The sequence below is a fragment of the Cydia pomonella genome, chromosome 1 (genome assembly GCF_033807575.1).
Source record: "Cydia pomonella isolate Wapato2018A chromosome 1, ilCydPomo1, whole genome shotgun sequence".
Classification (NCBI taxonomy): domain Eukaryota; kingdom Metazoa; phylum Arthropoda; class Insecta; order Lepidoptera; family Tortricidae; genus Cydia; species Cydia pomonella.
Window position 1 is genome coordinate 23,231,370 of NC_084703.1, and position 27,158 is coordinate 23,258,527.

At 36.8% G+C, this 27,158-nt stretch overlaps 1 protein-coding gene across 2 annotated transcripts; it reads right to left on the bottom strand.

Moving 5' to 3' along the window:
* Nucleotides 1-358: 358 nt before the first annotated feature.
* LOC133518117 (Y+L amino acid transporter 2) lies at nucleotides 359-27,112 on the bottom strand. Of its 2 annotated transcripts, XM_061851705.1 has the most exons (10): nucleotides 26,447-27,098; nucleotides 24,025-24,127; nucleotides 16,157-16,272; nucleotides 13,823-13,948; nucleotides 12,984-13,083; nucleotides 12,194-12,362; nucleotides 10,141-10,341; nucleotides 9,743-9,892; nucleotides 4,064-4,235; nucleotides 359-3,482 (listed from the first exon to the last, which is right to left on the bottom strand). In XM_061851705.1, exons 1-10 carry the CDS (start codon nucleotides 26,649-26,651, stop codon nucleotides 3,421-3,423), a joined length of 1,404 nt encoding a protein of 467 aa, XP_061707689.1. In that variant the 5' UTR covers nucleotides 26,652-27,098; the 3' UTR covers nucleotides 359-3,420. The 2 variants fall into 2 exon arrangements, with proteins under 2 accessions (XP_061707689.1, XP_061707694.1); XM_061851710.1 differs by lacking the exons at nucleotides 359-3,482; nucleotides 4,064-4,235 and adding an exon at nucleotides 4,590-4,714 and having other exon boundaries at nucleotides 26,447-27,112.
* Nucleotides 27,113-27,158: the final 46 nt, after the last annotated feature.

A 27,158-nucleotide genomic window follows, 5' to 3' on the forward strand; every position in this document is an offset into this window, starting at 1 on the left:
AAACTTGTGTGATATTCGTGTATAACATACATCAGCATAATCTACAATAGGTAATACAAGAGCCTGAACAAGGAGAACCTTAGTGCCAATCAGAAGGAAGTGCGTATTGGGCTCTAAGTGTGTTAGTGACCCGGCGACATACGTCCGACACCTGCGGACTTGTGGGACCATACGCACTTGTGTTCGTAACAAAGTCGTCCGGTCTCAACCACCAAACCATTCCAATCTTGGCGGCTGAACGGCAGGCCATGGCCATGAAACGGCCTTTAGCGGTGGCGCGGTCCACCGCTGCGGTTGAAATGCTTGGACGATTTCAACCTTAAATTGATGCAGGATTTTGAGTAAACGTAACTTCACCTCAGCAAAACAATGTATATTAATTTGTATAAAAGCTACCAATACACAGTTATTTTCACTATAAATTAATACAAAACTTGTGATATATACATGACCAGATTAGTGAGAAAGTCTTATAACTGTACAGTCAGCGTCAAATACTTTGTAGCAGTCAAAGTGGCCAAATAGTTCGGTACGCCATACTAAATATATGGTGTACCGAACTATTTGGCTACTTTGGTTGCTACAAACATAGATTTATAACTAACCTAGATGCCTAGTCTGTACATCCCTAGTGAAGCCATTTCGAGTATGACATTATGTCGCCCTCGTGTCATCGTATCCGAACGGCCCTCGCAGTACTCAAGGTCGAGTTGGTTTGTGTACACCTCCCGGTTATAAATTAAAAAATACAAGAAAGATGGTTGTTTGTGCGGTGAATTGGTGTCACAACACATCAGTGTATAAAAACAAACCGCCTGATATAACATTTCATGCGTAAGTATCCAGTTTAATGTGATATTTTTACGTAATTGTAAATACAAAAATCCAAATTTTCGTCAGCCGCCATTACTTATAAATGTTGCCAGGTTATATGAATCTTTTTTCCTCCAAATGAGGCATGACGATTACATTGATAAAATAAATATGCTTAGTTTAAGTTCCTTGTATGACTATAGAAAATATTCTTTTTTAGTTTTTCATTCTTTTATTTCAAATTATGTTTTGTCTTTTATAAAATTACAGTTTAAATTCATATTTTTATTTTGTGTGATATTCGTTTTAGATTTCCGACTGATCCGCTTCTGTCTGCGAGATGGACGGAAAAAATTAGATTAAATAGGAACGATGCAATATGGAAACCGACTAAACATAGTCGAATATGCTCTCGCCATTTTGATGAGCAAGTAAAGTAAATTTTATTTGTGGAACACAGGTGTTACAGTTAAGGTCTGTAAAAACGAAACGCAACTGTCACTGTCGCACTTATATGGAAGACTGATAGAGAGACACAAAGCGTTTCGTTGTTCGAAGCAATAGCGATTGCCACCTTGGCTAGGCCTGCAGGTACAATTACTAGTACTGACCATAAATAGTTATTTGTTTTACAAGTGGAAAAGTTGTTGTTTAACCGCTCGTGCTAATATTGCTACTCGAGCTAAATAAAGATCCAAAATGTCGAAAAATGGAATCTTGAGCGTTGCGAGGGTTTCAAGTTACGAGAGTTAAACAAATTTTGCCCCAAGTGAAACACAAAACTTTTCACCACACCAACCCGAAGAAAATATTAGTCAAATAAAATCAAACCAAATCAAATCCAAATGATCGTCATTAAATATTTATCATTTAAAATCATTATTCCAAAGTCAATTCTACCAGCTTATTATCTGTGCACATTTGTAAAATAAAAAAATAAACGTTTTTTTATTTAAACATTATTTCACAACGTACAGAAATGCAAAGTCCTTAAAAGAAACCTTGAAAGTTTTTGCTACAAATTTAATACCTACATACACACTCCCAAATGATCGATAGCCAAGTATAAGGATGTGGTTAAAATCCATCTATTTTACGGGGAATAAATGAACTCTGGCAACCCGTTTTTGTATATATGTGTGTGTCGCTGAGCGTAAGACACGAGCGTCGCACGCACACATCGATCGAGTTTCGGCTTCACTTTTGGCAGATTAGCCTTATGAGGACTAACTGTCTATGTGTGATAGGTCAGTGGCTACAAAGTATTTGACGCTGACTGTACACTAACAGCAGATAAGTACAGGTATTTCATAATATACTTGATTAAGCAATTATTTTTCTGTCGCAACAATAATGAGGTAAAAAAGCACAAAAGTCTATGATCTCACACAGATAATAGGTATCTACGTAGATATAATTTAAATAATACAATTTAATAAAAGGAGGTAGCAATAGCTACTAGTTACGGCTAGGACCATGTTATATTTACAGTGTCAAACAAAAAAGCCATCACTCAAGATAATGCATATCAAAGGGGTCCCGTAAACGTGATATATTTATAATCATACGACGATTTTATTTAGCGAACTAGTTTTGAAGATCTTGATCGTTTTCACAAGCTCTTATTTAACTTTGTTTGTAATGTATTTATTTGTGTCATACGCATATATAGGGTTTTGTAAATTGGGCGACCATGCAATATTATTACCATAAATATGGTACCCCATCGAGCTGATCTGACGATGGTTACAGAAGGTGGCCATAGGAAGTCAGTGATAAAACAACTCAAATTAGTTGTTTTATTAAATATTTATGCTATTTAATTGATAGATTGATAAATCAAACTATGTAATAATAATAAAAAAAACTTAATGTAAAAATTTTCAAAATTGGTTTCTTTTGGATATGAGGATATTAAGCATACCATGAAATATATATTACAAAAAAAAAATGTACGGTATCGTATCTGGAGAAGCCGAAACTTAGTATGTTTTGAAAATTATTTTTAATGCAGTTTAAAAAAAATACTGAAATGTATTTATGTGATCATAGACTGGCTCAAAAAGCCCTTTCATTTAATATACATCACACACGGTAGGTTTCTGAAGAAAAACATTTTTTTCCCATACAAAAAAAGATGACGTCATAACTCCTCTCCGTTTTTTATATTTTTTTGATTCTACGGGTCAAATCGATTCAAATGGCCTAAATATCAATCGTATCGATTTTCAGGCTTGCAACACAATTTGCAGCCTTTTTTGGCATACCGCGCCAGACATGATGAAAAAAAAGTTCCCTAAATAAATAAATTGTATGAAAAATAATCATTTGTGATAGCAGAGCATACTCTTAATTAAAGTTCTTTTAGGTATGTACTTCATTTTACATTAGTTACCTAAATAGAGAGCACATATAAATACTGATAAATATTAATCATAGAAAGATTTATAATTAGAAAACAGCGCAAACCTAAGTCTAACTAAATCACACAAAGCAGATCAAACATATTTTAGAGGATACTAATGATAAGAGCTTAAGTACATAAAAATCAACAATGTGAAACTGAGAGAAGTTGAGATTCAATGACACTGAATTAAATCTTAGGAATCATTCTTCTTTGTCTTCTACGGCGGATAGGAACAGCTTTTGGCATCCGTGTGTGAATTGAGCTGAAATTAAAATAATACTTTTAAGCGAAAGAATTTGTTGTAACATTCAGGCCGCGGGCTGGAGGCAAGCGACTAGCGGGGCGACGTGCGGCAGATCAAGGCCATTCATACATAGCACTCGACCAAATGAATACACGGCTTTGATTTGCAGCTCGCGTGTCTAGACGTTAGTGACAAAAAGCGAACTCACTTCGTGATCAGTAAAAAAAACGCGAGCGATGGCGTAATGGCAACTGGGCCATCTGGTCTACTTGGTATAATGTAAGATAAGTAGATATACGAAATTGCATACCGGAAAATGAGATTATGGCCTCAGTGTCTAGAAGTACGTAGGTTAAGGTCTTGGTCTCCGGTTGTCGCCGTTGTATGGGGAGCATCAACATTTCTGACCAGTGACCAAGGCCTAAGTAAATTTATGGCGTTGAATACGGGCACACATCCAGCAACATAGCGGCTTGATCATTTTGTGGCATTTTCGTTGCAGTGTGTTTCGGTGCAGTTGCGTTGAATTAAAGGCATTGATAAAAGCAATATCTAGAAGGATGATCAATTAAGGTTCTTATTACTGAGCAATAACTCACTAGCGATCGGAACAAGCCACTGGGGGCGACGGCGCACGAAGGCGTAGTAGATGGGTACGCCGGCCAGCGTCATGAGCGCGCCTGCTAGCACCGCCACCGGCTCGGCGCGCACCGGCACCACCAGCAGCACCGCGCACAGCGACACGAACACCACCGGCATCCATGTAGGCACCTACACCAGACATTAAATACATTTGCAGTTTTTAACTATACGATAGTGTCGTACTTGCTTTATTGTTTTATGACCTAGGTACTAGTTTCTTCCCGTGACTCAATCTGCGTGGAATGATAATGATGATCGACAAAAACTATCCTATTTCCTTCCCCGGGCCTCAAACTATCTCCATACCAAATTTCATCTAAATCGGTTCAGAGTTAAAGCGTGATAATAAAGGTAACAGACAGAATTATTTTCGGATTTATAATATTAGTTCTTCGCCTTAGAGAAAATTACTTCGTCGCCTAAATATTTTTGGAGTTTTATTAAGTCAAAATTTTCTGCAAATGAAATACCTTCTAACATGTATTTTAATGATAAATCCTCCTCCGAAGGCAATGTTATTTGTAATCTCTTTAACAATTATTTCAGTTCTGTTTTTGTCTCTGGTTGTAATCAATCACGACTTCCTTCTCCTCAGCCTTCGTCTCCTTCTGTAGATATTTCTAGTATTAATATTACTGATGATTTAGTATACAAGCATTTAAAAAACTTATGTGTTAATAAGGGTGCAGGTTTTGATAACATTCATCCATTATTAGTTTCTAAACTTTACGCTGAGCTGGCGGCTCCCTTGGCTAAACTTATCAGAAAGTCTCTCAATGAAGGTATTGTCCCTAGCGTCTGGAAGCAGGCTATCATTACACCGGTGCACAAAGGCGGTGGTAAACATAATAGGATGGTTGACCCAGTCCCAAACCAGTTAAGGACAAATTTTGACTTTAAATCGTTGTTATTTAAAACTATTTGGACGTTTACTTTTAGTTTATTTTTTATATTGTATATTGTCTAATTAAAAGTCGAGATAAGAAAAAAAAACACAGAATTACGTTCAGGTTTTTTTTATAATATTTTTAAAATTCCAAAAACGGGAATGTGCCTAAGTTTGACCAGCAGGCCCCAGTAGTTGTTAAGTTTTGCACCCAAAGTTGACCAATTTCAAAACAAGGCAAAAATAGCAAAAAATAATAAAAAGTAGCTTGTTTTTTATGATCAACTTTATTTAAATTAGAAGCAATATCTTTTTTTTAATTTAGATCAACAAGTTTTCATATTCAGTCTTAGCAATCACATTGAATGGGGGATTTTATATTTGCGGCATGTTTCTCTATTTTTTTTCCCAGAATGTATTTATTTTACTGCTTCGTAAACGTCGTCCTCACTATATTGAAAGAATTTCTTTTTTGGTGGCATTTTTTAATCTAAAACAAGCAAAGCAAAGAATAATGTTTTATAAGGCTTGGTCAACCATAGGAGCTTTTTTTTTGTACGTGGTACCAAAGTCAAACCACTGGTCAACTTAAGGAATCACCACGATTTGGACCTTAAAATCGTGAGAGGTGGTATTGAATATGCCAAAGCTATGAAAATCCAGTTAAAAAAGAAAATAAAAAATAAAAACCATATAGCCAGTCGTTGACCATCTGGTCAACTATAGGAAAACCAAGAAAAACATGCACCAGAAGTTAACCAGTTTAAAAAAGTCATGAAATAGGGTAGTTATATTTAAAACTACGTTGAAGGCGAGAAGATAAACATTTAAACTTTACAAAAAACAATCATTACAATAAGGTTCATTCAAAAACAATGCCAATTAACAATAAAATAGGCTTACCTGTCAGAACACGTGCCTAACTGTAATGGCGGCAGATCGGCAACTAACGGCGACGAGCGGAAGTAAAATGATAGTGTAGGCTACATTTTTTGTCTCATGTCATCGGGAATGTGATTGGTTTGTCAGTTAAAGTTGAAATAACATGTAGGCAACTTAAAAAATACCAGATAGTGGCGGGAATTCTTAATATTGACATTTGAAGTCGCAAATGGTCAACTACCGGTGCGTGGTCAACTACTGGGTCAACCATCCTATTAAGCTTTATCGACCAATTTCGAAACTTATAATTGCGTAATTTACATTTCTATGTAATAGCTTAGTAATGTAGGAAACTTTAGGCCTATTTTTAGTTCATTTACTTTAAATATATTTGTAAAAGGCTGTTTGTTTTCTAAATAAATTAAAGAAGAAAAAAAAAAATTGTGTGTAGGGATTCGATGCGACTGTCGTTTAAAAGGTATTGAACTCACGACAAGCTCACAGCGGGCCTACGGCCTTCGGCCTCCGCTTTACTTATCAAGATAGTTAATTTAATGAAACGCCTGGAAGCACTGCACTTTGGCTTGCCTGCATTGATAAAAACGACTCGAAACTCAAAAATTAGACGTATTCAATATTTCTAGATTAAATTTCTATTATAAATGTATAACTGATATAACAATCCAAAAACTTATATTATATATTTTCCGACTTAATTTTTATATTAACTTCAAGTCGCTCAGAGGCCTATAAAAAGGCCTTTCATTCCATTGTATTTTGAATCTTCATTGACTATATTTGACTTTGCAAGTTTTGTTTCCTGATGGTCTGCTATTATATTATAATATTGGAATATACATCGAAGGGAAAAAGTGGGCTGACTACTGGGTAGATTATTCATCAGCAGGTGAATGTTTAGATTAGTCGGCCGGGTTGGATATGATCAAACTTGCGAATTGCGATAATGGACAACGTTTAGACTTCGAATATTCGCTTAAGGGACGCTTGTACAGAATAAACAGAATGACCTCAACTTAAAACTTTCGTAACGTTACTTTACTTGTGCCACGGGTAAATCACTGTACCACAAAGTGGCGTCGCAACGTCGCAAAAATATGTCTAAAACAAGTAAACACTGTATCGCAGCGCAGACGAAATGCTGACGAATGACAACACATAAGTATACAGTAGGTGTGTATCTGAACGTAAAGCAATTAGTTAAGCCCGTTAATATTTAGGTCATACTTAGAATCTTTTACTTTGGGACCAGAGTAACTACGTGGGCAGCACGACTCAGCAAACGAACTGATGGAAGACCGAAAGAGAGGTGGTCAGACGAGATAGTTTGAGCTGTTGGAAAGGACTGGGATACTTGGAAGGATATGGAGGAGACCTTTACTCGTTGAGAGGTCCTTAAATAAACACTTAAATAAATAATTATGTGTAATTTATATATTTTTTCTGCATAAAAAATACTAATTCATAAAAATTTAATTAAAATAATCAATGAAATGATACTAGAACTTAGCAATGTTATACGTAAGATATAGTAAATGTATGAAATGATTTTTGTATTTAATTAAGAAATGATACTGTAAACTGCGTTTGTTTAAGGAATAAAGAAGTTATATTATTACTTTCGGACCAACCATGAAATCGCAAAAAAATTGTCTGTACATACATTTTGCTGGTCTCATGTTGAAATTTCCTATGGGAGAGACAATTTTTTATTTCGCGATTTCGGGGTTGGTCCCATAGTGCACAGTAAAAGTTGCTCAGTATGGCCTAAACGTTAACGGAATTGAGTAATTGCTTTACATTCAGATACATACTCGTACTACAACTTCAACCCGCCCCGCCCGCTTTCGGGCATTTTCACAGGCCATTTTTTTCCACCATCTTGGATTTTTTCCAAAGTTCTTTTTTCATAGAAATCTAGAGGGACCCGAGGTTCTGTGACCAAAATTTGAGCGCGCTTGAGCAAACTTGAAAACCGGCCCCATTTTGAAAAAAATGGGTTATTCCCACTAGTTACCACTAAGTTGTTACCAGTGGTAACCACTGGGAAAGTCAACACGTCCGCCGAGCTCGCCCAGCAGTTGGCGATAACACAACAATTGACCACGCAGTATTTATCGCAAAGCTATCGCGGTATGGAGTCAATTGATGCTTCCTTGAATTATTAAGATCTTTTCTTGGGGAACGGAAACAAGCGACTTACGTAAAATCATTCAATTCTAACCGTGAGGATTTGGGGGACAGTGCTGTCCCGCAGGGATCAACGATGGGAAATAACCTGTTTTTGGTCCTTGTAAACGACATCACTGCCGCTACCGACGACGTGGAGTACGTTATGTTTGCCGATGACACGTGTGTAATAACAGCACCCGATGATTTCGCAAGCTTGGAACTAAAACTGACTCAAACAATACAAAGGATATCTGATTGGTTTACTGCTAATGGGATGCTTTTGAATGTCGATAAGACAAACAATGTACTTCCAATTAAAGTGAAAAGTAAATGCTCGGATTGGGATTGTTTTGAATGATATTACGATGTCGCAAGTACACGAAGTCAAATACTTAGGTTTTGTAATCGATTCGGGACTAACGTGGGCACCTCATATAGATGCGACGTGTAAACGTCTCGCTTCTGCGTGCTTCGCGTTGTCTAGGCTAACTAACAGTCTTTCTGAGGAAAACCTAAGGAAGGCCTACTATGGTTACTTCTATTCTATATTAATCTACGGTGTAGATCTATGGGGTACTGCTGCGGACCGTGAGAGGCTATTTAAATTACAAAAGCGTGCCCTCCGCATAAGACTAGAAAACCACTCGACCATCCAGCTAAAGAACTGTTAAAAAAATGTAAAATACTCACGTTACCTATTGTGTACATTAAAGCACTCTATATTTATACTGTTGTTATTAGTATTGAACGCTAACCAAATTTTAGTGGCAACTACTGGGAAAAAAAAAACCAGTAGTTACCACCAAACCAAGTTGGTGGTAACTAGTGGATTTTTTTTTCCCAGTAGTTACCAGTGGTAAAAGGTGGAAAAAAAATCCCAGTAGTTACCACTGGTAACAACTTGGTGGTAACTAGTGGGAATAACCCAAAAAAACGCTTTATACAAGGTGGCGGCGAGGAAACGGGAAGAAATTAACCACGTATTCCTGAGGTCATAAGAAGGATAAAATCTTATACAAATTTCAGTCAATTCTGCCAAAATAAACCAGGAAAAAAAGGAACCCTTATAGGATCACTTTGTTGTCCGTCCGTCCGTCTGTCTGTCTGTCAAGACCTTTTTTCTCAGGAACGCGTGGAGGTATCGAGCTGGAATTTATATCAAATACTCAGGTAAATACAAATGCGAATTACCTATTCGCACATGTATCGTACAACGTTTTACAGTACATATGATCCTTTAAATTTTCGACATAGTTACGTAATGTGCTAATTATCACATTAGTGCGAAATAAGTAAAAGTTCACCCATCACGACATGGGTGAACTTTTACTTATATACCTACAGGTTTGTACGGAACCCTCGGTGCGCAAGTCCGAATAGCACGTGGGCGGTTTTTTTTTTTTAAATTGGTATTAACTCTGAAACTAAGCGAATAAAAAAAAGTTTATATGACTTTTTTCTCTAAATACGATCCAGAATATACTGTTAAAATCTTTCCGTTTCCTCGCGGGCACCGGGTATAATATAGATTAACTTATATCTATATTTATTTTATATATTCGTCCTAATAACGTAATAACCTAATAACTCTGTGACTTTACACGCTTTGGCGAAGAGGGCACAGTTATGGCCGCGTGTAAGGCCGTGTATGGCGATCAAAAAGTTAAATTAAAAATACCTTGATAGGTCTGGGCAAGTCAGGCTTCTTGTATCGCAGCCACAACACGGCACTGCAACTGAGGGTGGTGAAAAACGATTCCACTATGGTGCAGTACGTAATCAGCGACGTTAAATTACTAGGAATTAGCATTATCAATGAAATAATCATCTGAAATAAAATAAAAAAACTAAGTAATGTGATTCATCAGACAGAAAAGTGTAGCTACTAGTTATTAGGTAGATACTTGTCAGTAAATCACAGTAGCGGGTCGTAAAATATACGAATCAGAAGGCACTTATAGGCTGATATTTCTTTGAAACATGTAGTAGGTGTTTTCAATCTAGTTTACAAAAAAACTTGGTCCAATTTAAAAAGTTCCCAGTTAGAACCAGTTGCCTTAGAGACGCTTCACTTACCAAAAAAATTAGCGATGGTAACGGAGACATGCATTTGACGTTAATATGTGCTAGTAGTTCGGGCATGTGGCCGTTCCTGGCGCCAGCAAAGCACATCCGCGATGACGTCATGATGTGCACTGTTAGCCCGCCCAGGATAGCTATCGCAACGAGTGAGGGCATGGCGTACCGCACCCAACCCAAAGCGGCTATGGAGAAATCCTAGAAATATCCTAATAGTTACTTTTAAAACCTATGTTCGATGGTATCTGTGACGCGGCATGATGTATTTTCTTGTAATTTTTCTCATCTTTTACCAGAGCGAATTAAATTTAGTGGTAATTATTGGGAATTATCCATATACTGTTGTTATTAGTATTGAACGCTAACCAAATTTTAGTGGCAACTACTGGAAAAAAAAAACCAGTAGTTACCACCAAACCAAGTTGGTGGTAACTAGTGGATTTTTTTTTCCCAGTAGTTACCAGTGGTAAAAGGTGAGAAAAAAAATCCATCAGTTGATACCAGTGATCAACCCGCTTACCTAAGGAATTGTTTTTTTTTTTATCATTCAGTTGTTCTAGAGATTACGGTTAAAAATTCACCTATCTTTAGCTCTACTACAGAAATATACTCGTACTACTTTTGTACACTTATTTCAGATTGTTGTATTGTCTTGATCAAAAAGCTCCCATTTAAATTTTTGATCTTCATAAAAAGAGAATACCTAGTTGGTTACTAAATTATGTTACTGCAATAATCTTTATCTACATAAAATATACGAACGAAAGTTGAATAAACTATATATTAAAATGAAGTACACAAAATCAGGAATTACATATGACAATATCATTCAAAATGGCTCCCTCTGGCCTTGACACAGGCCCTCAAACGACGAGGCCAGTCATCGATAGCGGCACGCACGATTGTCATGTCTAATTCCGTCACTGTCTTAACTATGGCCCGCTTGAGAGAGTCAAGATTTGTGTGGGGTTTAGCACAGGCTTTCTCCTCAATAACCTGCCATACGGCATAATCCAGGGGGTTAAGGTCCGGGCTGGAGGACAGCCAGTCTTTGTGGGCAATAAAGTCAATTTTGTTCCTTCGAAACCAGGCTTAAGTTGTTTTTGCCTTAAGTGCAGGAGCCGAGTCCTGTTGAAAGACCCATGGCTGGTTTTGAAATAGGGTGTGGCTTAAGGGCTTCACTATTGGTTCGAGAACGGTTTCCTGGTAAACTTTGGCCCCAGTTTTCACACCTTTTTCACAGAAATGAACCTGTGTTAGCCCCGAGTATGACACACCCAGCCAAATCATCACATAAGAGGGATGATGGCCTCGTTGCACTCTCGGAACAGCCGCAATCGCCTCTTGACTGTTTTTTGCATACACTCTGTCATTCTGGCGGTTACAACATTCTTCAATGGTAAAAAAAATTTCATCTGTAAATAGTATTTTTCGGTGGCCATTTTGTGCGTACCACTTCAATAGCACGCGACTTCTCTCTAGCCTCATAGTCTTTAATCGTCCATTAAGCAAATGACCTTTTTGTCTGCGGTAAGCGTGTAGTCCAAGGTCTTCATTGATAACTTGTTTTTAGGGAGCTATTCTTCACAGACATCTGTATTGCCAACAACTTTTGCTTCCGGACGGGGTTTCTTGCTATTCTCGCCTTCACTGCCTTTATTAGAGCTGGGGTCCGAAAGGTGCGTGGTCTTCCAGACCTCTTTCGGTCATCGAAGCTCTGAGTACTATTGTATCTATTAATTATGCGATAAACAAATTGTTTGTTGATTTTTAAGTTTTGAAGCAACTTCAAAATCATGTTTGGCGGGTGTAGTATATAATTATAGCTCACAAATCCACCACATTGTGTCATTTTTAATTTTTTCGGTAGTATTTGTTTTAACGGAAATAAAAGAGGTTGCAAATCGAGTAACAGAACTTAGTAACCAACTAGGTAGATAGTTACAAAAATACTAATGCACATACATTTTTAGTGACTGGATTGTTTTAATTAAGTTTTTTTTAGTCTACGCTGTTCACAAAATAATATATAGTACATTTTTATACTTACGACAGCAATGGCTTCAGTTGCCCTAACTCCTGTAGGTCCCAATACGGCCAGATAGGCGACGTTTGCCAGCAAATAAATGGCGGTCACCAGCGGTAAAGATAGGTAAATAGCACGGGGTAAGTTCACGAAGGGATCCCTGAGTTCCTCCGTCATGAAATTCAAGTAACTCCTTTTTTGTGGTACATGAAATGATAAAACCAAGCGTTGACGATGAAGGTTAATTCTCTATTATATTTACGAGTACATAATATTAGGCGTGTCTACACCACCGACCGAGCGAATAGTTAACCGCTCAAGTCAGAGGCCCAGCCCGGCCTGAACCGCGAAGCAACTACAAGCAATGAAAAATAAATAATATATGGTTTACATATCATTTATATGATCATAAAGGCTAAGCAAGTTCACGGCTTTAGTTTTGGACAAATTAAGGTAACAGACATCAATAATAGGTCCTTCGTTCTTAATAAAAATATCTAAACTTATTCTTGCCAAAAAGTTATTAATAGAAAAGTGATGTCTGAGAAGTAATGAGTGTCCGCGGAGTGTAACGGCTGAACTAGATGGTGCTGTACGGCGCCATGTTTTGCAGTAGGCGAATCGTCAAGCGTCAACCAGAGTTATGCATCGTGATGCAGTACAGTCTTAAGTACCTACATGAGCTGTTAAATATAAAGCTCGTATTTGTCTTAGACTACACATTTTATACAATCAATAAATTTGGTTGCAGAATAAACTCATTTTAAATTAGATATACTAACGGTAACATAACAAGAATATACGTTTATTTTACCATCCAGAATACGAAAATATTCCTGAGTAGAAAGCAACAGACCAATCACTAACTGAGGTTTTTGTTCCCGCCCAGCCATCCTCAAAATTCTCGACCCTTCCTGAAAACAAAGATTGACATACAGCTCTTTCTCCAAATATAGTATGTTTTATTAAAGTATTTTTTAAATTATGCTATGTTATTTACAGGGGTCGTACAAAAAGTGCGGATGACGTCAAACCACTTATAGGATGATTTCAAATCGTATTTTTGATTTTCATAAACAATTATCAGTTATCATTTATCAACCTCTTTATTAAACGATATCGCCACTTGAAATGAGTAAGTACGTTTTTGACTGACACATTGTCAATCAGATGAACAATAAATTGACTTCGTTATTGTATCTTCACGATTATATTTAGCTAAAATTTTATATTTACTAATGTATAAGAAAACGTTCTAAAATGTCATCTTTACTCGAATATTGTGGCAATTTTCCGTTTTTGGAGGTACGTGACAAACACGTATACTGCTCTTGCTGTAATCAAGATATACCAACGAAGGTAAGCAATATTAAAAGACATTTGGAGACAACCAAACATGAAATAATTGATAATAATAATTATTATACCTTATGGTAACAAGTTTCGTGAAATTTATTTTATTCACTACATCACCCTACCACTTGTATTATTAATTCCATGGATTTATTTACGATTATTTTGTTACTTCATTAATACTACTTTGTTACTACATGTCACACGGAAGTTTTAATACAAACTCAAATATCATCCTGTGTGCAAGATTACGTCATTTTTACGTCATCCGCACTTTTTGTCCGACGTGGACTTATTTACCTTGGCACAACCACACAATACCGCCAATAATTATTATAAACAATGCAGATATTTTTGTGAACATGAAGACATTCTGTAGTTTAGTAGTAAATCGAACGTCATATGCATTTATAAATGTAAGGAAACCTGCAAACAAAATATGATACAGTACAATGACATTAGGGCAGTTTCATCTGTCTCAAAATTAAATTGTGAAAATATATTATTTATATATATAGTTTTTACCATATGAAATTCGAATTTAATTCTATTCACCATTGGCCTTTGAGTATATTACAGACTATTCAAACAGTGTCATGTAAGACGGCAGCGTTTTTCATGGCTGTGTAAGCCAATACGGGAGCGGCAAACACGACGACAAGCCAGGCAGCAGCAGTGTGTCCGTGGTGAACGCGATGACGCTTGGCTCGCTTACTTGCAAGTGTCTTAAACCACGCCTCGTCGTGGATTTTACATTCGTCGAACACCATTTTGCGCCACTTATCTCTATCCTCGGCAAGCTCCTCCCATGTATGAACAGGGATGTAGAAGTCTCGCTTGGCATCAGCTATGGCGCCAAGCAAAACATGCCGCGGCAAACGAGACGGTTGAATTCGATGCACATGGCCTAGTCAGCGTAAGCGTCTCTGCTTTAGCAGCGCAAAGAGGCTGGGTAGCTGAGCAATCTCAAGAACCCTCTTGTTTGTGACCCTATCCTTCCAGTTTATACCCAAAATGTTCCGGATGCAGCGCACGTGGAAAGCTTTCAAACGACGGTCGTACAAGAGTATGCTCAGGATGCACGTTTGATAAACGACCATCTTGGTTTTCCTGGTTATACATATAGATGTTTATTTTGCTATTACTCTTGTACTTAACTTCCCAAACATCGTCGCGGCTTTTCCGATTCGAATTTGGCTTTCTGCATCCGGTGAGAGGTTACTAGTCACCGTCGATCCGAGGTAGCAAAACTTGTCGACTGACTCCAGCGGGGCGCCATCCAACATGATCGTCGGTATTTCCACGCACGCTTGAGCCAGCCCAACAGTTTTCCGGGGATTGATGCACATAGAGAACAGAGCATAGGCCCGAGATATTTTTCCATAATAGTTTGAATCTGAAACTGCGATGTGGCGATGAAGGCTGCGTCGTCAGCAAAGAGCAAATTGTCAACGAATAGAAGAAGGGAAACGTTGTAAAGTTTCCCAATCGGCTCTTGTATGCAGATAGATACCTGTTGGTCGTCACCGAAAGCAGTTTTCTGCAACAACGAAAAGAATATACCAAACAGAGGGTAGGTGCCAGTACGCAGCCTTGCCGAATACCTCGACGCATAGAGCAACGGGTCAGACACAGTACCATCGAACACCCCTGCACCTTGCATACCTTCGTGATAGGACTTCACAAAACTCTAGAAATTTGGTGGGCATCCGATGTGTTCCAGTACAGAATAAAGCCCTTCTCGGCTCACTGTATTGAAGGCCTTATTCAAGTCAACGAATGCGACAATCAGAGGTGTTCTCTACTCTTTACACTTTTCTTGGATTTGCCGAAGTGTAAAGATCATGTCCGTTTTGGAACGCTGGGCACGGAATCCACAATGACTTTTGGGATATACGCAATTGGCAAGTTGCTGTAGTCTTGACAGTACTACCCTACCGAATAACTTGCTCACGCTACTAAGAAGGGAAATGCTTCGGTAATTCTTGCAAGCACCGCGGTTTCCCTTCCTTTGGGACTTTGTACAGCATGACGATATTAGCATCGCGTATATCCTGTGGGAATTTTCCCTCTTCCCAGCATTTTCGTAAGACTATGCAGAATCGGACCCACACACTCGAGCTTTATGATTTATTTCGGCTTGAGTGCCGTCACTGCCTGGACTCTTTCCGCATTTCAGGTACTTTACAGCCTTATGAAATTCCTCTACAGAGGATCGCCACCCGCATCTAGTTCGAACCACTCTGGGTCAATAGCGATTGGATACGAATAGAGTTCAGTGTAATGTTCCACCCATCGTCTGAGTTGGCGGTAGCTATCGGTTATTATAATGCCATCCACTTCTTTAATTGTGGCTGTCTTTTTCTGCACAGGACTTAAAACCGGCTTGATGCCCGTTTCTTTATTACTTCACTGCAATTATGACGTCACAAGAATGGCGGCTGCCTTTTGGGCGCAAACATTTATCGTTTAAATTTTAAAAAAAACGTTGCATATTGCAATACTATTTTAAGGAAAAAAATTACCTATTATTTTATTATAGCCTATTCTATGTTCATTTTGAAATATTATAATTATAAATCATCTCTGAAGTAGCCCAGTGTGTTTTTTAATTACTGTGAAGATTGTACTTACAAATAGTAACTGCTGCAATTAATTTCTGGCTTAAAGGTTCAATTGGACAATTTGGAAATATGGGCTCCAATAAGTTGTTAGCAAAAGTCAATGCCATAATAGCATTTGTGCTTGGTCTAAAAATAAGAATACATGATAAGCAATATGTATTTAATTAAAAAGATAATTTAGGGTAGAGGCACCAGTGGAGGCCAGTACCTGTAGCTGGTAATAACTATTTTAGCTATAACTAACAAACTGAAGAAACGAAAAAGAAAATCAAGAAATGATAATTATCTGCTAATGATATTATTGTGGTATTATGATGATATGAAAATGTATTTATAGCTGATCAGTGATCATATAATAGTAGTCCATGCTGCCTACTGGTGCCACTGCCATCCCTATGCTGAACACAATGCATAGTTGTGCAAATGTGAAGTGTATTTAAGTGGAATGTTATAAAAAATAACTCCTTCAAAAAACTAATCTTCTCTTACATCTGGAACTAAAAAGACAGTAAGGTTAGGTTTCCACATGTGCAATCTTTACATAGTGTTCATAAATTAAAAACCAAAATTAGGACAAAAAATTCAAGTAAATTATGGCACTTAATAAGTGCCAAGTTAATTCTATAACCAGTCGCACGTCCTTGGTTACTGCAGTGACCAATTATTTTATATTACTCGTAATATTGCATAGAGTTCCCACAAAATGTTTGGACATGTGAGTGGTTAACCCATATTTTAAAATTTTAACTACAGCTTAGTTGAGATAGTTAATAGGTTATTTTGTAAACTATATCCTTAATACACAGTATAACATGAGTTACATGAGGAAACCGAAAGATTTTAACAGTCTATTCCTGATCACATTTAGAGACTAAAATGTCATAAAATTTCTTGAATTTTGCTCAGTTTCAGAGTTAATAATCCTTCATTGAGGAAATAAATAAATATTTTTGGGTCAGAGGTGTAGGGTTAGAGCCGGTGTAGCTTTATTTCACGTTCATAAGCGCATTGTACTATGGCAACTTGAATAATAAACTATCTTTTTCTTTAATACCAATTGAAAAAAAAAATCTTCTTATTGTAACTTAGTGCTAAACGCCTTTTTCATGGCGATGATGCCATTATGGGTCGTAGTCTAATAAATAAAATATCCTTTGTAAGCATCACAATAGTTAATATCCTGTATGTGGCCTTATACTGATAATAACGTGTAGTATGCACCGGGCTTTATACTTTTTGGTTGTTGTGTTTATGGTCATTTTAGTTTTATATAGAGAACTGTCAGATTTTGGCGGAATGCCGTCGACCGATATTATGTACGATTTGATCTTAGTTAATACGGTGTATCGATGTAATAAAAGAAATATTAACTGGATGCAGTGGTTTGTATGATAAACCCCATTTACTGAGCTTTAAATCAATGGACTTCTACATCTCAGAAAGCGGGATTATGAATTCAAATGCCCACATAGATATTGGATGCACTTAATTTATTTTCACTTGTATAGAGGTGCATAAAAATGTAAGTTGCTTGGTCTTTTAAATGTTTGTTTCATAGTCGAAACAGTTGAGTTGATAGTATATAAATGATACAAGATTTCATTAGCTTGTTTGTTTTGCTCGCTAAAGAGAACGATTGACAGTTCGTTTCGTTTGCATAAATCAAAAGTTTTGTTTTAAATTTTCAATGTACTGTACATAGTTACATACATTTGCTATGGTATTGACCTATTTATTAACCCGTGTTCTTGTCATTGTTTGTTTTCGGTTTTGTGAGATGAGACGGAATACAATGAGAGTAGATCTCGAAAATGCAAGCGCAAGCAATCAACCATCAACTTTCTGGTGAGACAAGAGCCATACTTAAGAGCCTGTGACATGGTTATGAAGGAAGGCAACGCGGTAAGGATGGCATTGTGCAGTGCAAGTGCTCAGTGAATCTAGTTATTAACACTGAGTTGTATAATGACATTCTGTAAGTTGAATTACAACTTACAGAATGTTGTGTTTGTTAGTCATTATGCATGAGTATATAATACTTATATATGTTAAGAGACAAAAAAAACAAAAAAAAGGTATTGGATTGGTATCCTAGAGGTTTTTGCTATGATGGAATGATGGTATAATTAAGATGAGAGGAAGAACTTAATCTGTCAGCGGGCTAGAATTGTAGGACAGTGGCCCATGATAGTTTTAAAGAAAAAGAGCTAAAGGAGGCCTTTAGCAAGCAGCACACTCATTAAAATATACTTCTATCTACTTTGGTCTCAATAGAATCTTAATAAAAATCATTTTGGATAAAATACACAAATGAATTCGTTTATGATTTGATAACAAACAAATTATTTATTTATAAAAGTTATTTAGGTTTTAGGTACTCATATGGGAAAATTCAAAAGAAAAAAGTTAATTGAAGATATTGAATGATATAGGTATAAGCATTGACTTGCCTAGTATTGCTAAGTATATTGAAAATTATTTATCTGGAAATTTAAAGAGAGGCAAATAGAAACAAAACTGAATGAATGGAATCACACACACTATATGATTTTTAAATATGAAATGATACTGATAGTTTCATGTCTTTTTCATAATATTGTTTTAAATGTAGCATTACAATAATCTAATTTTGTATATGAGAAATATTTACATAGGTACTTATACAATTTAAAGATGAAAATAAATGTGCTGAATTTTTGGAAATTTTAGATATCATTTGATGTATGGAAATTTTGCATATTGGACTATAGGGATATTATTCCAGACCTGACATCTTCACTGCGGTAGGTGGTTGAAAGACCTCATACAAAGTATGGTTAATTACGAGTTACACTTAATGCTGCAGCGAAGGTATTAACCCTCACACCTCACATACAAACCAAGGAAGTTAAATTAATATCATTAATGATATTAAGTACCATTTTATATTGTAAAACAGACTTGCACCAATTTACTGCTGTCATGTTCCTCTACGGTGCCAAAATATAAATTACAATTTCAAAGCATCATTATTATCATTCAGGGAATATGATGTTGATGTCTCGGGCCCGTTTTGGTTTTTGACATTTCACATCATGCAAGTCTTTTTATTTAGAATTCTTGTAGCTCTATTAATACTATATATAATACTTAAAACCTTTACATAGTTGAGAACCAGTATTTATCTATGTTTGTGTGTTTTTTATGCATTTTAGTAAGTGCAAATAGCATAGTGCAAATTCTGCCTATAAAAGCATTAGTTTAACAGGATTGAGTGAACAGATTACTTTTCTGTGCTGTCAACACACATGGTCATATTGTTGAAAATATTAGTGTTGTCAAAGATTTCAAAAGTAAAGATATGCCCATTCATATAACCGAACATTCTCATTTGGTGTGCCTAGTTCGATTGCTACAATGCACATTGATGGTTGATGAGTTTGCATCAGTCGCATAGTTACTTTGGAGTGCACGCTTGGCTCGCATTCACTGACACCGCTGTGCTGGCACCATACTGGGTGCCCGTAAGTCCCATCTTTATGAAGAAATTTATAAGTCAATGAATATTGTATTATTTTTCTTAAATTTACTAGGTATGAAAATTTAAATAATGCAGCTGTACAATCCAATAACAAATCACGAATGAAATCATGAATTGTTGCTATGAAATACAATTTATTAGTGACTTATAGTTTCATTTGCTTTAAGGGTGAATCTGAAATAATTATTGTATGACAGGTTCAGGTTAATAAACTTAACAGTTAGTGGTATTCAATCATTAAATTTCAGGTTACTAAAAAGTAGGTAAAGGTGTAGTGTAAGTAATGGACACGACCAGAAAGTGTCTTACAAAGGTAAAAGCAGTTTACTTAGTTATATAAAAACATTGTAAAGTTTAAGAAAATCAATTTATATAAAATTAATATGCTAACAAAATCAGTGTTCCTTTGAAAAGACAAGACTTACAGGATTGTCATTGAAAATTGACTTAAAATGTAAAATTGATGAATATAACAGGTAACACCAATTATTTACTAAGACATTTTAGTATGGTTTTGTGAAGAACTGTGTGATTGACCTAAACAAAGGATATACACACCAGAGTGAGTTATATGAATGAAGTTAAAAGTAGATAACATTTTAATTTAATGAAGCCTTATAAAGTAATTCATAAATTTTTGTATCATAAAAATTTAGCTTGATAAAGACACACATGATTTTGTGACAGAAGGTACAGTGATGACAAGAAATAAGTGGGTGATATTAAAAATATTTAGGCAAAACAACCGTGTTTAATAAACACAAAATTAGTGATTGCATTTTCGCCATGAAGTGTGTTGTCATCACTAGTATAGGCAATAACCGGATGTAACAACGAACAAAAAAAAACACGTTTTAAATGTAATTATTTTCGGTGTTGATGAATTGATTGAATATTTATGTCATTTTATTTAATTAATGTTGTGACATCTGATTACGATTTCAGCACCTATGAGTAAATCAGGTACCTAAGGAAAATCTTAGGCAACAGAGTTCCGATAACGATGATGATGTATATGACTGAACATGTCGTCTACAGTGACGGTGTCAGCGACGGTGTTTGCCTCGATGTCTATAACGGTCAATAACTGACCAAATCAATGATGATAACGGAGCTGGGTGATTTCGATGACAATGTCGGCGATAATGCTTGACTGAACGATGATGATCGATTTTGATGACGATATAGAATATAGATGATGATTAGGTATATTATAGTAACGATTGATGATGTTGAAGATGATAATGACTGAATGATGATGATCGACTTTGATGACGATATAGAATATAGATGATGATTAGGTATATTATAGTAACGACTGATGATGTTGATAATGATCGACTGTGTCGATAATTATGGCTTATAAAATGTTCATTGTTAATGACGACTGTGACTAAAACGATCTTTGCTACTGCCAATAATTATAACATTTTTATTTGTTTTATGTTTCAACGCTGGTAACCTGGCTGGACGAATGAAGTTGATGATAAGCGAGGGTCTCGCAGCAAGAGCTGACTAAAGCAAAGAAGGTTAAGCTATTACATGGTGCTGTCAGCAGTGGGGCAGGGTCCAAGCTGCCGATGGCCAGGGCCGCTGAGTGAGAAACCGGCGTACTATACACGCCGTGTCCAGGATATAGCAATCTGCATCTGACCAGCGAGAGTCTCTGAGTGTTGGGTTGGTTGGGTTGGTCAGTTTGGCAGACTGTCTAGTACAGGCCGTAATGGCAGACTGTCTAGAGCAGGCCATGACTGTTTATTATGTTAGTTTATACTTTGGCTGACTATCTAGAGCAGGCCCTGATGGCAGACTGTCTAGATGCCATAAGTAGGTATATATGCTGTTAAGGTACTTGTAATATGAGATACTTGTAATTTGTTTGAATTGATATTTGCGGTTAGTTGTATTTTATAATTGTTGATGTGTTTTTTTAAATTGTATGCAAATTCCATGTTGACGTGTAAAAGTGCCCTTGTGGCCTATTTGCTGAATGAATGTTGAAATTGAAGAAGTTGGCCTTGTTGCCTGATTCATTATATTCGTTTATACTTTGACAAACTGCCTAGAGTAGGCTTTGAAGGCAGACTGTCTAGAACAGGCTATGATAGCAGCCTGTCTTCTAGAGCAGGCCGTGATGGCAGACTGTCTAGACTAATCTAGTCTGAAGCAGGCCATAACAAATTAAATCAGTACAATGATTAGGTGTGAGGTTTGGCAGACTGTCTAGAACAGGCTATGATAGCAGCCTGTCTTCTAGAGCAGGCCGTGATGGCAGACTGTCTAGACGAATCTAGTCTAGAGCAGGCCATAACAAATTAAATCATTACAATGATTAGGTGTGAGGTTTGGCAGACTGTCTAGAACAGGCTATGATAGCAGCCTGTCTTCTAGAGCAGGCCGTTGTGGCAGACTGTCTAGACTAATCTAGTCTAGAGCAGGCCCTAACAAATTAAATCATTAAAATGATTAGGTGTGAGTTTTGGCAGACTGTCTAGAACAGGCTTTGATAGCAGCTTGTCTTTTAGAGCAGGCCGTGATGGCAGACTGTCTAGACCAGTCAAGTCTAGAGCAGGCTATAACAATTTATACTTTGGAATGATGTCTAGAGCAGGCCTTGAAGGCAGACTGTGATTGTTTATGATGTGTTATATTTTGTTAAAATTCCTAGAGCAGGCCTTGAGGGCAGACTGTGATTTTTGATGTTGATTTATACTTTGCCAAACTGTTTAGAGCAGGCCTTGAGGGCAGACTGTGATTGTTTGTGGTTATGTATTATATTTTGCCAAACTGTTTAGAGCAGGCCTTAAGGGCAGACTGTGATTGCTTCTGATCATGTTATATACTTTTTCAAACTGTTTAGAGCAGGCCTTGAGGCAGACTGTGATTGTTTATGATCATGTATTTATACTTTGCCAGACTGTTTAGAGCAGGCCTTGAGTGCAGACTGTGATTGTTTATGATCATGTATTATACTTTGTCCAACTGTTTAGAGCAGGCCTTGAGTGCAGACTGTGATTGTTTATGATCATGTATTATACTTTGCCCAACTGTTTAGAGCAGGCCTTGAGTGCAGACTGTGATTGTTTACGATCATGTATTATACTTTGCTAAATTGTTTAGATCAGGCCTTGAGTGCAGACTATGATTGTTTATGATCATGTATTATACTTTGCCAAATTGTTTAGATCAGGCCTTGAGTGCAGACTGTGATTGTTTATGATCATGTATTATACTTTGCCAAATTGTTTAGATCAGGCCTTGAGTGCAGACTGTGATTGTTTATGATCATGTATTATACTTTGCCAAATTGTTTAGATCAGGCCTTGAGTGCAGACTGTGATTGTTTATGATCATGTATTATACTTTGCCAAATTGTTTAGATCAGGCCTTGAGGGCAGACTGTGATCGTTGAGGTTGGTTTATACTTTGGCAGACTGCCTAGAGCAGACCATGATTGTAAGTTAGTTCATATATTGAAAGACTATCTAAAGAAGGCTGTTAATGCTACCAGGTGTTGGTTGTATTCAATGACTGTTTACATGATCTCAGATTCAACCATGTTAAGCGTTAAGATTTATTTCTCAATAAGGCTAAAGGTTATTATTGGCTATGATTGATTCATGTGAGCCCATACTGTGCATAAGAAGTGTACTGTGTAGAAGTTTACAAATACTGTTGTTGTGAATGTTTATCTTTGATATCGATAAAGGTGTTACGATATATTGCTGTTGTTATTAATGTTTATAATTACTTTTAGTGAGAGGGCTCACTTTAAAAAAAAAGGATGGCCGAAGCTGTAAGCATCACAATAGTTAATATCCTGTATGTGGCCTTATACTGATAATAACGTGTAGTATGCACCGGGCTTTATACTTTTTGGTTGTTGTGTTTATGGTCATTTTAGTTTTATATAGAGAACTGTCAGATTTTGGCGGAATGCCGTCGACCGATATTATGTACGATTTGATCTTAGTTAATACGGTGTATCGATGTAATAAAAGAAATATTAACTGGATGCAGTGGTTTGTATGATAAACCCCATTTACTGAGCTTTAAATCAATGGACTTCTACACCTTATTGATAAATCAAAAAAAAATATAAGTAACCTTTACAAAAACTAGATTTTACAAAAAAAAAACATAAAAATTAATTTTCAGTGCCAGTTTTACCATAACATAAACTTTTTAATACATTCAGAAGTTTGAAAAATTTACTTCAATTCACATAACATTTTTTCCTTCTTTTGGCCTCATAAATGTGTGCTTATAATCTTTAGGGTTCCTCGTGTTACACAGTGTATATTACAATACTCTAACATAGATGATTTTATTAAATACATGCATCATTGTTTACTTACACAAATACCAAATTAGCATCCCATAGGTAAAGAAATGCTGGCAGTGATCCATAAGCCTCATTGATGTAGTGGTAATCACCTCCACTTTGAGCCAAAGTAGTACCTGAGTAAAAAATTATAAAATCATTATATGTTAGAGAACCAGCTTCAATAAATGTGACGTTATCTATGAAAAGGGACCTTATTGTCGATGGCGCTTCTGCCGTCATAAACGATGCTCCGATACAAATACAACTCTGCGCGACGCAGTGCGGCATAAGCGCCATCGACAATAAGGTCCCTTTTCATAGATAATGCCACAAATCATGTTTAATATGATTTCCCTCATGTCAACTTGACAATTAGCTATTTTTTTTCATCTCTTGCTCCAATGTTTTAATGCAATTTATGGTAAAACTTAAGTTAATTGATGTACTCTTTTAACATACAGCTTAGCTACAAAATTAATGCATTTACATTAAAGATATTAAAGGTGAAAAAATTTGTCAGCAGAAGTTTTTCTAATCTGCTGAACAGGGATCAGAACCGGTTTTTTGCAAAAACATCGAAATAACCATATATTTCGGTTTATTTTATACTCTAAATGTGTTCAGTTGTGTTTTCAGATAACAACTTCGTATTATTAGATTCGATCGGATAAGGAACACAGAGCTGCGCTCCAAAACAGGTATCGCAGATGTGGGTGTGAAGGCCGCCAAGCTCAAATGGGATTGGGCGGGGCACATCTGTAGGATGCACCCGGACAGATGGGCCAAAATAGCGACCGAATGGGCACCACAGATCACCCGAGGCAGAGGAAGGCCAAAAACGAGATGGCGAGACGACCTGGACTCATTTCGTAACGACTGGCGGGAGCATGCACAAAGCCGTGACGAGTGGCGGAAAACAGGGGAGGCCTTTGCCCAGCAGTGGGGCACAATATAGGCTATATAAAAAAAAAAAAAAAAAAAAAATTATTAGATTGCCTAATTAGAAATGAAGCAATTAACATAGAAACGAAAAAATACCGTTTTCGTTTCCCATACAAAAAATACCGGTTTCCGATCCCTGCTGTTGAATATGCTTTTCCACTTTAGACTTGTTTTTTATGGTTCCTTCAAATATATATTAAAACATATATTTATCTTTCATTAACTACCTGAACCTGAACCCCTTGAAAAGAACTTCAGAATTCCAAATTTTATGAACCAATACTATAAGATTTGTGTTTTCACTGCAATAGAGTATTTGACTTATTTAAAATAAATTATGTCACACCATGCATGAAATTAATAGAGAAACATAGATGGCAGTTATTTTTAGACACAATTTCTACTCTATAAAACATAGAACTCTAAGGAGTTGGAAACTTGACCGTGACATCATTGCTTGTTTCATAAATTCCATAGTGGCAAATCGTTTTGACAGGTCGAAAAAAGAAACCGAGGGCCTCCCGCAAACCACATTCAATGTGTTACCTCTCTGTCGCATTTGTAAATTCGTGCATAAGTGTGGTAGCAACACATCCAACATGGTAGTGGCTAGAAGCTTGCAAACCGATAAAAAGATGACAAATAAAACATGAAAATATACTTATCCTGTCAGACAGTAAATCGGTACTACAAGCTCTATGCAGCGACAAACTTACCTCAGTACTCATAATCGAATGTCATCAAGGTCTTACAGAAGTGAGCAAGGAAGGCAACAGAGTAACAGTACAATAGATAAAGGGGCACAGTGGATCAAGAGGAAACAATGCAGTGGATGAACTGGCCAGGAAAGGTTCAGAAACACTGGCCTATGGAAAAAAAACTAACTTAACCAACACCAACTTTAACTCGACCAACACCACAAACACCTACACAATAAATACTAGCATTCCGCATTTATTGTGTAGAGAAGGTCCGACTGAGTAATTATGGTAACCAGTGTCATAACAGGTCATGGACTATTTAACAAACATCTTTTCATAACATAGACGAAACAGCCTCTCACGTGGTCCTGGAATGCAGCGGGTGACTCCTTACAAGGCTAAACATCTCGGATCCCCGAGAGACCTCCCCAGGTCCTATTCAACATCAAGGTTTTGATAGGATTCCTCGAGAAGCTGGGCTGGCAGGGCTAGCCCACCCCCACATGTCACGCAAAATAGGCGCCAGTCGTTGAGCCGCGGAAAATCGTCCATATACAAATACTAGCAGTGCACATATGTAGACAGACGAAAGAAACTCTCCCGGAACTGAATTACAAGCTCACCAAAACATTACTGAAAACACCCAGACAACTACAACGCAAAATAGTAGGATTAATTACAGGATATAACACACTAAACAAACACCTGTATAACATAGGTAAGACACACAGCCCTATGTGCAGAGCGTGTCTATAATGATTTTTGCATATTACCAGACATTATGAACAAGAAGAAAATAATACAGCTTACCTAGTTCCGCATAGCACAAAGCGCCCAGAGTAGCCAACAATCCACAAGCAGCCCACACTGACAGGGCCCCCCACACTGACCCTGTGTTTTCCAGAACCTCCTTAGGGGATATAAATATTCCACTCCCAAATATGATGCCCAATATTATAGCTACCCCCTCCAACAGCCCTAGCTGTTTTCGCATCTTAACCCTTTCTTCACTCATCTTGAATTCGCGTGCCGACCACTAGCAAACTTGATAATGAATTGTAAGGTCTACAGCTTACGATCTCATTAATATGCTGTCCTAGACATTACAGTAATTGACCCTTCACATTTTTAATTACACTAATAAAAAAGCGATCTGGCTTAGCTAACTAGCTGCCGGCTCCAGCAAAAGCAACGAAGTATGTTTAGGGAAGACTAATTTAGTATAATGTACTTTATCTCATGTTCTTAAAGTCTAGATACAGTATATAATTTGTTAATTAGTTATAATATTAATGATTTGTTAATGAGTAATAGTATAATCAAAATAAATTAACCATCTCTTAAAAAAATTACACAAATCTAGGATACGAACAAGAACACATGGCACCGTATCGTAATAATAACTCTTACGTTGTTATTGTTAAGTTGCCTTTCTTAAAACTCAGAATAAATAGATTTGTATTCGTACAAAAAGTCACACTTTTACAGAACTACCAATCAAACAAAAGTCAAAATATAACCA